Below are 13,646 nucleotides of genomic sequence, written 5' to 3' on the forward strand. Positions count from 1 at the left end.
GATGCAATCAAACAGGTAAAGAACAGGTTGAGCTCACATGTACCGTGGGATACAGGTGATGGCGTGGCTGAGGGTGGGACCATGGAAAATTCTGGAAGTCTGTATGGAGGTACCCTATCTGAAATTAAACTGTGTATGTGTGTGCATTGGGCGGGGGGAGGGGAGGGTGGTTCCTACTAGCTGCTTTCAGAAAATCGACATAACACTTTCAGCCATATTTCCTTCCATTCTAGAAGAATCACTTTTGGGGTCCCCTTGACTCTCTAACTTTGGGGCAACTGCATCCTGATTTCTGAGGTTTTGATCCATTTTGTGTGGAAGTAACCTATTGAGCAAAAAGCTCGCTCACCTCTTCAATCTTGGCCTTTTGATTAGACTTTTAATACAATCATACTTCTTAGGAAGGACATGGACTAGTTTATACTCAGATTCAGTTAGGAAGACCTGAGTGGGACACTTGGGAGTGGAAGCCTTTGAAACGAAATCATCTGGGCCTGGAAAGCCACGGGTCCTGCAGGCTGGCTCTGCAATGAGAAAGAAGATGGGAAGGGGCCCCAGGGGTCCACCCTCCACCTGTAAGGGGACAGAAGAGCCTGCGCTGGCATCCCTTTCTGGTGGTGTCTGGGCCCTAGAAGCAGTCATGTGTGACCTGGAAAAGCCAGGGTTTAGAAGCAGCAACCAGTGGGGCCACCCCTGGAGGAGCCCTACCCTGCACTCTGCCTCACACCAAGTCACAGACTCACTGGGGGCACTACCCCCTCCAGCACAAGCCCCCTGTGGTGGCCCTGCCAGCCAGGGCTCGCCTCCCCTTGCAGCTAATCCCAGCAGCCCTGGGATCTCAGCTGCAGAGACGAACCTTGTTTTGAGCTCCACATCCGCAAGCCCAGTACCTCTTAATGGAGGTGCTTGGGAAATCTGTGGGGGCTGTTTTGGGGCAACACAACAATTGTAGCAGAATGCGCCCAGGACCCCGGCCATCCTCAATGTGCCAGAGTCCTAAGTATCACTCCATGTCCTGCACAACCTCTGAACGTGTGGAAATTCACGTGCGTGACACCATTTTCCATTGTTTAGTTCTAGAATCCACTTCCCTGGACACAGAAGCACAAGACCATTCTCTCCCTGTTTAAATATACCCTTTGTCAAGATGTATTCACAATTTTAGAAAACTATGCCACCAACAACACTGCACTTGTGGCATTTGAGCTGACAACACACCACAGCTACACCAGCCCACGTTTACAAAAGTCACATGCCAAAATTTCACAGGGATATTGAAAACTCCTTTAAATATAGTTAAACCCAAATTATTAAAGATCCACGAAAAACCAGATTTTCGTTCATATATTTCATTATTTAATTCATTAAGGATTTTCATGAATAAGCTTCATTTTTGCCATCCACTATTAAGGATCTGTTGAAATCTGTATCATTAGAATTGCACACAGAAATTATTTATTTGGGATGTCTTACTTTTCTATCTTACTCTGACACTGCCCTTGGGGGGAGTGTCATACATCTCCTGCCCCAGCTTCCCTATAAACTTTTTTCCAATTCATCCTCAAATCTGAAAAATCTATTTACAGGCTTTGGTCTCCAGAGTATTTGGTTTGGCAAGGGATTTAAAAATGGGAGTTTGTTTTGTGAGACCCTCTGTCAGCACACATCCCATGTCCTAATACAGGGAATCAATTATGTTGACACAACCCTGACATAGGCTCGTTACAAAAATGCCATGCTTCCTTATTTTCTCCATGTCAACAGCCCGTGGTTTGCCGTGGCGTATTATCTTACTTCAGTTAAGGCTCTCCCTGCTTTCTTTTAACGTACACAGAACAGTGTGGTCTGTTACTTCTTTTGTGTCAAGTTCACCTATGCTCTCATTTTTCTGCTACGGAATGGCTTTTCTCAAATCCAAATTCATTCATTATACACACGTGCAAGCACTTAACGACTTAATCTTCTGACGAAGGTGTGCTGAGCATCTGTTTTGAAATACATGTAATTTTGTATTATGAATTTCTTTTTATTCTCCTTTATGACACTATTTGGGCATTCTGCTGACTTTTAGACAGTGTATGTGTCATGGGTCATTTTTGTTCTTAGGTCATTTCATCTATCAATTTCATTTTAGGATCATGGAAGGAGAATTACAAAACCTCTGTTACAAAAAGAGGGTGTTAGGTTTGAGAGAGTTGCGAGCCACCTGTCTGGAAAGCTTCTCCTCCCAGCCTCCACGTTTTTCCAGAGACCAGTTCATCCTGAATTTCAGGACAGGGACTGTGGAGTCGGGAAGCTAGATTGTCGCCTTCTCATGCCCAAGAGGCAAGTGACAGCAGCACATCATGCCGTGCCCATACGGGGCAGCCTAGAGCACTGGGGGTGGCTCATGGGAGACGTGCAAGGTGGGTCTGCCTGCCAGAGACAACAAGGAGCAGAGGATAGCTCAGCCTAGGAGCTACCTGCCCGGGTTGGATGCAGTTGAGGCTCGTGGCCACTTAAGAAGCAGAAGACTTCATCAGGGCCTCCGTTTTTCCTTTGATGGCACCTGTCAAGACCAGGACACGCTGGCTGGCAGCCCTGCTCCCCACTGCCCCACACCAAGCGCCGGGCAGCCTGGATGCACCAAAGGGAAGAGGCTGAAGGGCCAGAAAGGAGCCCTGCTAACTGCGTATGAGAGGCAGGCCACCAGTTCAGGGGTGCTTGGAGCCCTTCCACAGGGTCCAGATGTGCCCACTACACATCAGGATGCAGGAGGGGTTTGAGAAGCAAGGCTCCTAACAGGCAGTGCTCCTGCACTGCATGCACAGATAAAGAGGCACTGATAAGTCCACAAAACCTCATGGACTCCACATGACTGCAGCAACCTGAGGAAGGGTGGCCTCAGGAACACCTGATGAGACGTCCACCCATCTCAGCCCTCGCACCCAGACAGGCAGCCATGTCAACACTGATCTCACGTCACAGAGCTGGATGAAGGGATGGAGGAGCAACCAAGGGGCTGTACCACCTCCTCATGGAAACCTGAGTTGTGTCATGAGTGATAAGTCAGAACCAGCCAGATAATGCAAAATTCTCCAGCACGGCTAAGGAGGAAGGGACCAAGGAAGAGGCAGGAGGGAGGCAGGGAAGCAGACCAGCCTGATCAGAGTACATCCATCCTAGGACAAGACCTGGGACCTCGCCCCAAGGCCAGCTGGGAGCCACAGGGCATCTGAAACCTGGGTGACACACTCCCTGTGGACAGACCTCTCTGGTGGTTTACTGGGTTGCCTGTGGGTGCTGGAGTGTGCACGGCACATTTTGGAGTGGGAAGTTCACTCCAAAATGACATGAGCCAAATGCAGGTCAACTTCTCATAGTGTAAGGGTTATTACAAAAGCAGGATAGTGTGGTGCAGTGGTTAAAAATACAGGCTCTGCAGCCAGACACCCTAGATTCAAACCCAGCTCACCTCCACTTACTGTGAAACCTTGGGCAGCTCATCCAATATCACTGTGCACCATTCCCCCATAAGAGGGAGGTGACAAGAGCACCCTGCACAGGACTGTGGGGAAAATAAAGTGAAGATCAACACACGGGGAGTGTGTGACCTGGCACGGAGAAAGTACTACCTAGTATTTACCAATAATTTATGATTATTATGTATTTATTTTGATGCATCTTAGGAAAAGTCACCTAAACCAGCGATTTCCCACACATTCCAGCTTTGAGTAAGACTGCTAAAGTGACTGTGCAGCAGATTTACAGGTATTCAGTGAGCAACGCCTGCTTGAAGCAGGGACCCGTTTCTCACCTTTGAGCCCTGGACACAGTAGATCTTCTCAAAGAGCTTTCTCTGTCATAACAGACTGACCGTTTTCCTGTAAGACAAGAGTAACTCCCTGTTGTGTATCGAGTTCTCATGTTCTGAAATTCTTGAGCAAGAAGGAAGAGATGGAGAAAGCAACCTTAGCTAGAGGGAAAAGGGTAGAGACAGCCAACCAGCAAGCATCTTTACCCACGAAGGAGAGTCCAGTCTCTGTCTTCAAATCAGACGTCAGAAGTCACTACACCATCGAGACAGCAATTAACGAACAGCCTTCTAGGATGAGCGTTTGCAACTAAGCATGGTAACAAATATTAACTAGACTCACTGTGGCGATCACTGCACAACACCTATAAACAGCACATCATTGTGTTAACACCCAAAACGAGGGTGCTGCATGTCAACTATACCTCAAGGAACAGGCATACAAAGTCTCCTGTCCAGAAACTGGGATGCACTTCCCCAAATCATAAGGCTTTAAGTAAGGACTAGATCTCCAGGTTCACCCCCAAAAAACTTATTCAATCCCAGATTAGACCTATGTTACCAGCCAAACAGCATACTGTGAATTTGTGGGACAGAGGAAGCAATGGAAAAAGTCTAAGAGAGGAGTTCCTTCCTGGGCACCCCAACCTCTTTCATGGGGCAGAACTGGCACTAATCAAGGTTTTGAAATAACAGCCATCTACTCTCTGGGCTTCCCTTATCTTCTCTCTTCTCTGGGAGTACTTCTCAGCAAATTCCCTCTTCAAACTCCCCCTGCTGTCACTGGGTAAGTAGGAGGGCAACCCTGGCAGAGGAGTTGTTCTTTTTGTTCACTCAGTCGTGTCCAACTCTTTGTGACCCCATGGACTGCAGCACACCAGGCTTCCCTGTCCTTCACTCTCTCCTGGAGCTTCCTCAAACTCATGTCCATTGAGTTGGTGATGCCATCTCGTCTTCTATCGTACCCTTCTCCTCCTGCCCTCAATCTTTCACAGCATCATGGTCTTTTCCAGCGAGCTGGCTCTCTGCATCAGGTGGCCAAAGTATTGGAGCTTCAGCATCAGTACTTCCAATGAATATTCAGGGGTTGATTTCCTTTAGGACTGGTTTGATCTCCAGAGGAGACTGGGGTGTAAAACATGGGATTTAAAAGAGTCAGTGCAGGGACTTCCCTGGTGGTTCAGGGGTAAAGACTCTGGGCTCCCAATGCAGGAAGCCCAGGTTCAATCCCTGGTCAGAGAACTTGATCCCACATGCCACAACTAAGACCAGGCACAGCCAAATAAATAAATGTTTTTGCTCTTTTTTTTTTTTTTTTTAAAGAGTCTATGCAAAAGGTCTAACTCCTGAAACACGATGATGTGTCTGAGGGTCCACAGGGGGTTTCATATAACTAGAGGAAGAGAAAGCCTCATGCCACCCCCACAGTAAAGGTGGTCCCTTTTTCCTAATAATTTCCTAAAAACTCTCCCGTTATTCTACAGGCAATTGCATTTTTTTAAACATCCCAATTAAGCCAAATGAATCTTTAATTAGAATCTTCTGAGACAGTGCAATAGTTGGGAGGAGAAAAAAATTCCCCAGCCTTTGCATATACACACTGCTGAGCTGAGGAGGGTGGAAAAGGGCAGTGGCTGAGCCTCCTCCCTCCTGCCAGTTGCCCACACCATTTCTGCTTCCTGTTGCTTCTCCTTTCTTATATCTCTGCACCTATGGACTCTCTGGGGCCTCTGGCAGCAAGGCCCAGGCACCCAGCTCTGGGAACAGCCAGATCATGTGGAGCCCACAGGCGACCTGCAGGCTCCCCTTGGAATCCAGAGCATCCAACACACTGCTGGGCACACAAGAGGCTCAGACACATATGGGTTCAGGTCTGTTACACCAGCATTTCAAATTTTTCCAGGGAGAACAGCCGTTTGCATCAGGCATCATCAAACTCTTTCTATAAAGGGCCAGAGAGTAACTATGTTAAGCTTTGTGGGCTGTAGGCTCTGTATAGCTATTCATTTCTCCACAGAGAAGATACTTTGTTGTTGTTCACATGATACTTTGTTGTTTAGTCGCTCAGTCGTGTCCCACTCCCTGCAACTCCACAGAGGGTACCCCACCAGCCTCCTCTGTGCGTGGGATTTCCCAGGCAAGAATACTGGAGTGGGCTGCCATTCCTCCTCCAGGGGTTCTTTCCCGACCAGGGATCAAACCCATGTCCCCTGCAGCTCCTGCACTGATAGGCAGATTCTTTACCACTGAATCACCAAAGAAGACACAGGTTGGCCAAAAAGTTCGTTTGGGAAGTGAGTCTAGCGGCATCCTAATAACTTTATTAACTGGGCTTCGCTGGTGGCTCGGTGGTAAAGAATCCACCTGCCAATGCAGGAGACACAGGTTCAGTCCCTGATCCAGAAAGATCCCACATGCATATGGAGCAACGAAGCCCGTGCACCACAACTTCTGAGTCTGTGCTCTAGAGCCTGGGAGCTGCAGCTACTGAGCCCATATGCCACAATTGCTGAAACCTGTGTACCCTAGAGCCTGTACCCTGAAACAAGACAAGTCACCGCAATGAAAGTCCTACAGACCTGCAACTAGAGAGTAGCCCCCCCTCACCACAACTGGGGGAAAGCCCGTGCAGCAACAAAGACCTAGCACAGCCAAAAATAAGTAAATTGTGTTAAAAGCATTTCTTCTTTCTTAAAAAAAACCTTTATTTACAAAACCAGTCAACCAGATTTGCCCCATGGGGTCTAGTCTGAAATCTCAAATTATACTGAGCCATCTCCACAGTGAGACTGGCTCTATAATCAATCTGCTCACAAACAAGGCCACATGTAATACAGTTTGATTGTATATGCCAGAAACTGTTAAAACAATTTAGGACCTATACATTCATTTTAAACATGAGTTTTTGTTGCTTTTTGTTTTTAATAATTTTTGCCATTTTTACACTTTAAAACAGAAAAGAAAAATATCACAATTCATAATATCGACTATGCACTAATTCTCTGTTGCTGCTGCTAAGTCGTGTCAGTCGTGTCCAACTCTGTGTGACCCCATAGACGGCAGCCCACCAGGCTCCTCCGTCCTCAGGATTCTCCAGGCAAGAATGCTGGAGTGGGTTGCCATTTCCTCCTCCAGTGCATAAAAGTGAAAAGTGAAAGTGAAGTCGCTCAGTTGTGTCCGACTCTTCGCGACCCCATGGGCTGCAGCCTACCAGGCTCCTCCACGCATGGGGTTCCCCAGGCAAGAGTACTGGAGTGGGGTGCCATTGCCTTCTCCGTATCAAGCCCTTATTTATGCATATTTATCATCAGTGATCATTCATTCTGTTACATGCTTTTTGTTTGACCTGACAATGACCAAACAGGACTTTTTAATAATATCTACAGCCAGAAAGTGGCAGTCGTGTTGGCAGGGGTAAATAGTGCAGATGTCTTAGGGTCACCAAGAATGCCGGGAATTAATGCAGGAGATGGAGATGGTGGCCTCAAGGGGCAGAGGGACAGTAAGTGCCAGGCCTGTGAAATAAGAACCGCAAAGCTCTTTGGCTCAGGAGCTCCAAATGTCTCCTGTCCTCCTCGGAGTTCAGAGTTTCACCTCTCCTTCTAGTCTGCCAATTACGCAAGTAATATCTCAAGCCCCAAAGAAAAAGAGATGGTGATATCAGGACCCTGAGGCCCGAGCAGCTGGGTGTTGATTACAGATGTGAGGGCCACACTGTGACGGGTGAAGGCCATGGAGAGCATGAGTTAACTGAACACCCTGAAAGGCAACACTGACTCACAGGAAACGTGGACCAAGCAGCAGATCTGAGAAGAAAACAAGTGTAGAAAACCCATCCGACGTGACAACCTAATAACACTGATCAGCTGGCAGGTCTCACCCCCCTTCTCCAGATGCCAACTCACATCTCTCTCCTAGAGTTCCATGTCCACCCACCTCCGCTCACATTCTCCTCCTTCCCACCCCTCACCCAATTCCTTCTCTTTCAACTTGCTCACTTCCACCCCATCATGGCTCTCAGCCTCAGTTCCTCTGGAAGATTTTCCTTCAAGCTGGGTTACACGTTGTTTCTCTCTAGTCCTACAGGCCACAACAGCCATGGCTACATCTCCAGATTCTCCCCACCAGCCAAGCTTACCTGCAAGTCAACACCTAAAAATCTAGTGCCTGCCTCATGCACGTAACCACAGCCTCTTGTCACAAGTCTGAGTTCCTAAAGGTCTGAGTGTGTATCATACACATGAACATCAGTTAAAAGTGTGTGTGTGTGTGTGTGTGTGTGTGTGTGTGTGTAGGAAGGGGAGTGAGCACTGCTGGATTACAGCACTGAGCCCCCAGACCAACACAAACAATGTGATTTCAGAGGGTCAGGATCACACACTTACAAAGGTATCTTCTTGGGCTTAAATCAGCACCAATCTGTCTCAGCCTCTGCGAAAACATCTCCAAGCGCATGATGGGGGCTCAGCATCAACAGCTGGGCAGCTTGTTATATTATTACTATAGTTACAACAGAAGTGACAGCTACATTTTGAAATCCCAGCTACGGAGTCTTATATCTCAAGAGAAAGCCTCTCTTGTGCCATGTACAAGTTGCTTCAGTCATGTCCAACTGTCTGCTATAGACGGTAGCCCGTCAGGTTCCTCTGTCCATGGGATTCTCCATGCAAGAATAGTGGAGTGGGTTGCCATTCCCTCCTCCAGCAGATCTTCCCAACCCAGGGATCGAACCCATGTCTCCTATGTCTCCGGCATTGGCAGGCAGATTCTTCACCACTGAGCCACCTGGGAAGCCCATGTTCCTATCTGTATAATATCTAAACTATACAATCCCAGCTTTCCACTGATTCAGAATGGCCTTCACAATGTTTCTATGAAGTAATCATTTCTCATTAGGTAGCTGCTGGTGAACTTATCATCCTAGTAATGTGGCAAGAGAAAGTGACCTTCTTGCTTTAACTTTCTTACAGTGTTACTGTTATACTAGACACAAATGTTTCTATTGTTAAACCATAATGATACATTTCTGGAATGTTTACTGGAAAGGGAAGGGTGGTGACAGAAGACTCCCAAGGAATGAGATAATCAAGTCATTCTCTCTTCAGCAAATAAATTGAGTTAGAGGTGTTCCTCAAACACATATAAAGTCACTTCTGGGTTTTCCAGCAGGGCATTTGACCCTGGGAAGGGAAGAGAAGTGTCCCAGTGCATAGTAGGACCTAAGTCTTTGAAATGTATTATGTGAGGGCTTCCCTGGTGGCTCAGCGGTAATACAGAATCCTAGTACAATGCAGGTGATGCAGGTTCGATCCCTGGGTTGGGAAGATCCTCTGGAGAAGGAAATGGCACACCACTCCAGTATTCTTGCTGAGGCAGTTCATGGAAGCAAAAAGTCAGACACGACTGCGATGCACACAGTCCAGGCTAACTTTAAAGAGAAAGGCTACCCACATTCAGGACGTATTGTCTTCTACTCAAACTATGCCATCAAGTAGAAAGTACAATAATAGTAGCATCAAGTTCAAAAGCTAATTAGTGTTTGATGGTTTACACGGTGCCAGCTACCATGCATTCTAATACTAACCACACTATAGTGTTTGCGACTCCCATTTTATAGGCAAGTAAGCAAACTGAGAAACCAAAGGCAGCCGCTACTAAAGTAGCAAAACTAGGGCAGCAGCCCTGGCTGCCAGGAAGCTGATAGGATGACGCTACTACTATCCACCACAAAAGAGTTTAAGTTGCTGGCAAACAAGGTCACGGGGCAAATTACAAAATATAATCAATCAGGTGGGACAGTCAGAACGGTTTAATGAAAAGAGCCCTAGATTTAGAACCACAGTGCCTGTGTCCTGACTCATGCTAAATGCTGAGAAGCTGAGTGCCTCGTAACTAAAAACACTGAGGATGAAATACACCTCACTCCTTTGTTGTCACTAGAATAGCGCCGATATAAGGCACTGTGCTTGGCAGAGAAGAGATGCCACACCATTGTGTTCCTTTATCCTTGGTTCCCATTTCAAAACACAAGCAGCCAGCCACAGCTCCTAGCTATGCAGTGGAAATCCTGCCTGGACGACACCTCCCCTCACCCCTAACACTCACAGAGAAACGCCTTCCCTAGCACTCGTAACTCACCCTCTAGTAATAGTGCATAGGGGCTTCCCAGGTGTCTCGGCAGTCAAGAATCCACCTGCTCATGCAGGAAATGGAGACAGAGGTTCCATCCCCGCCCTGGGAGGGAAAGATCTCCTGGAGGAGGAAATGACAACCCACCCCAGTATCCCTGCCTGGGAAATCCCAAGGACTGGCAAGCTACAGTCCATGGGGCCGCAGAGTCAGTACATGACTGAACACAACAGGGCACAGAGTTGTCTAAATGAGGCAAGGCGAGTTATTTCATGCTTTCAGTATCCAGGGACCATGAGATAGGAATTTAAGTGGATTAAAGCAAAGGGGGGGGGGGCGGGGGGAGAGATCATTAAAATAAGTAACAGAGCATTTCAAAGCAAGAAGTATTGAAATATGCAAGTACCCGTATCTTGATCAACAACCAAAGAAAACAAACTTGACTCTAAGACTTTCTCCATCCCCTCTCATACAACATAAATTTGTATGTCTTTTTGGAAAAGTCAAAGCACAGTAAATAAAACTTTTTTCATTAAGTATATTCTCAGATGGCTCCAAAACAAACAAACAAACCCTGCACGAGAGATTGTGAGACAAGTAAGTCTTTTAAATCTATCCTCTGGAAATCCTTGATGAAACTCTGGCTTGAAATCAGATTTGTATGCTTTAAAAATAAAATGTTCTGAATAGAGCTAAGAAGTTTCCATTTGCAGGTTTTTGTTTTTTTTTCCAAAACTGATTTAAAAGTAAAATGTCTTAGTGAAAAAGTTTATACTCGCGTTGTGTGAGATACTCGCGTTGCCATTAAGCTTGTGGACGCTCCCAACGGTAGAAACCACCATTCTTTTATGTCTGACAACTTCAGGCACCTGCATCCCATCGGCTGGGCTCTCCTCTCATTTGCTTACAGGCCGTGGCGCTCAATCACAGCTGTACAGGAGTTCCCTAATTCCTACCAAACACCGGCCCTAAAGACCGGCAGCAATTGGCCCTTAAAACACTGACAGGGAAGCTGCCAATCAACATCCTTGAGTCCTATCGACACTAAAAGGGCAAATCACAAACTTGCTTCCTAAACCAGAAAGCAGGTTCTTCTGCTCCGCAAAGAAATTGAAGGCTCCTCCCACACACACGAGAAAGCTACGAGGTTTCAGTTCATTCGCTTCAATGTTTTAAAAAGACGAATAAAACAATTAACTGAACACACGTGTGCTTCCTCACTCCCACGTATGTTTAAAATCCCTCCATTTTCTTCTACCTCTGAGTTAGAGAAATCCATCATAAATACAAACGCTTGCTTGAAAAGCATTAGCAACTCATTTTGGGGATTGAGTTTGAGAAAAAAGGCAGAGAGAGGTGAATGAGCAGAGTTGGGCTGGATTTTTTTTTTTTAATTACTGCATGGCCAGGCAGTTATGCACATCTGTTTTCAAACAATGAAAGCGTCTGGAATGCACAACGATGCACAGTAACGCGAGGAGCACGAAGCAGGCACGCTGCATCTGGTGTGGTCCGTGTCACAAAGGCAGCGCGGGCGGCGCGCCTCGCCAGAGTCACGGCCCTGCAAGTCCAGGGCTCGCTGCCGCCTCAAATCGCGTCCGGTCCAGATCTCAAAGCTCACGGGCTCCGGACCCGGCGGCGGGGGACGCGACCCGCGACAGAGAGGCGCACGGACACTGGGCGCTCCTCTGGCAGGACGAGGCCGGGAGAAAGTCAGGGGAGACTGCGGGTCCCGCGGAGGGAAAGGACCGCGGACCCGGGGTGGGGGCGGAAGAGAGATGAGGCCAAGGCGCAGAGGCCGGGGGATGCGATTCGGGGAAGCCAGGACCCACCAGGGAGTAGCTACTGCCTGGAGGGGGAGGGGGAGCGGGGCGCGCCGGTCACCTGTATTGTTTGAAGAGCTGGTCCGACTCCCGAAAGCCGTTGTTGAGCAGCATGTTGATGCCGGCAAGGGCCAGCTCCGCGTCCTGCAGAGGCGCTGCCGCCGCGTCTCCGTCGTCCAGCCGCCGCGGCCGCTGCTGCTCCGAGCCGGCCATGGGCGCTCGAGGCTCTGTGCCGGGACGAGGCGAGGTGGGGTGGCAGCCGCTGCGGCCCCCGCGCGCGCCCGGAGCCCGGCTCTACCTGCGCGGGGCGCGGGCGCGGTGGGCGGGCGCGGAGGGAGGAGCTGGGGCCGGGCTGCAGCGCGCGCGGCGGGGACGTGGGCGCCCAGGCCGTCGCCTCCCGCCGCCGCCGCCGCGGGGATTACTCAGCAGCCGCCAGCCCGCCCGCCCCCCTCCGAGGCGCCCGGCTCGCGCGGCCACCGAAGCGGTGAATCCGTTTCCGGGTGTCTCTGCCAGGGCGGAGCGGGGGCCGAGCCCCGGCTGCCCTCGCTTCCTGCAGCCCCCGCGCGCCGCCCGGGCCCCGGCCCTCACACCGCGCCCCTCGCCCGGCAACCCCGAGCCAGCGCGTCGAGCCTGCTCGGACGCGCGCGAGGCTCCGCGGCCCGGCTCCTGACCCCCCTTCTCCAAAAGGGCCGGACCCGGGAGTCGCGGGGAAGCTGGAGAGAGCGAGCGGGTTCGGAGAGCGAACTGGGAACTCCGCCCGGGCCGCGGCGAGAGCGCGCAGCGCTTTTACCCCGGGTGCCCGAAACCCCACGCAGGCGGCGCGCGCGCCACCCAACTTTATCTGCACCATGGGACCGCCCACTAGCCGCGGAAACCAATCCCCGAGGAGGTGGGCGGCGGGGGCGGTGCCCCGGGCACCTGCCCGAAGGCTGCCCGTAGCTCAGAGTTGAAGACCTAGAGGGGCGAGGGCCTGGGTCTGGCCACCCATCCGCTCCGGATCGTGGGACAAGGAAACAAATAGGGGCCCAGATAGCATACACCTAAATATTTAAGTTATAAATCCAGCTGTTCAATTGCGTTCTACTCTCACCCTAACAATTACACTTTCATATCAGTGCAACAGAAAAATGACTATAAGCTGCAATTTCCGTAGGAGCGAAAAGTCAGTAAAACGCCGAAGATGACTGAATTTAGCCATTACTTACTAAATTATGATGATGGGCTGGTGGTGTGTGTTGGGGGTTAATATTAGGGAGACAATCCATAAATCAGTTTTTGTGAGTTTCCATAAATTAACTTTTCCCGCTTTTATTTTAGCAAAACCAACTATGTTTGGTGTTACAATCAAGATTATGATCTTAATGTATAATTAAACCACCTTTCTTAAATCGTCGTGATTCTTTAAGTGTAGTTTATTAAATTCAGTTTGGAGACACTTTGACCAAGCTTTAACCACTGAAATTGTTTGTAAAATTTAAAACAATGTTCAGTTTTCGAGATAACCCATGAATTCTAAGTATCATGTCCAGCATTATGATGGAATCAATAAGATAAATGATCACAAAAAGTTTTCCAAAATAATATAATTTCATAGTGTAAGTAGCTCTCACTTATTTTATAGTCTGTGCCATCCCATACAGTACAGTATTCCCAACATTCATCTCAAATTTAAGAGTAATGTGAATTGTCACTTCTCAGCTGCTGTGTGTAACTGTTACAACACCAGGCTAATTCTTGAGTACCTCTGGGGCCACAAATTAGAACAGGGAAAAGCAGTAAGAAACTGAATGATTCCCAGCGTTGGGAAACAATACTTTGTAATGGAGGACATCATTGCCTTCAATGTGCTCCAAAAAGGATTTGACAAGTTGACCAATTTTTTTTTTAACCCAAGCACACAC

General features: G+C 48.7%; 1 protein-coding gene and 1 long non-coding RNA gene across 4 annotated transcripts in view; both read right to left on the reverse strand.

Moving 5' to 3' along the window:
* TTC39C (tetratricopeptide repeat domain 39C) overlaps nucleotides 1-12,056 on the reverse strand; it is a 99,398-nt gene extending 87,342 nt beyond the window's left edge. For all 3 annotated transcript variants that reach the window (XM_081563231.1, XM_081563233.1, XM_081563232.1), the window contains exon 1: nucleotides 11,807-12,056. In XM_081563231.1, the coding sequence (XP_081419357.1) occupies nucleotides 11,807-11,958 (152 nt within the window). In that variant the 5' untranslated portion in view covers nucleotides 11,959-12,056. The remainder of the gene's footprint in view (nucleotides 1-11,806) is intronic.
* On the reverse strand, nucleotides 5,085-8,432 carry LOC145534901 (uncharacterized). Its single transcript, XR_014075059.1, has 3 exons — nucleotides 8,105-8,432; nucleotides 7,005-7,786; nucleotides 5,085-6,865 (listed from the first exon to the last, which is right to left on the reverse strand). It is a non-coding gene; the product is annotated as an uncharacterized LOC145534901 (long non-coding RNA).
* Nucleotides 12,057-13,646: the final 1,590 nt, after the last annotated feature.

Source organism: Giraffa tippelskirchi, chromosome 14 (assembly GCF_054371585.1).
Source record: "Giraffa tippelskirchi isolate mGirTip1 chromosome 14, T2T-mGirTip1v1.2.pri, whole genome shotgun sequence".
NCBI lineage: Eukaryota > Metazoa > Chordata > Mammalia > Artiodactyla > Giraffidae > Giraffa > Giraffa tippelskirchi.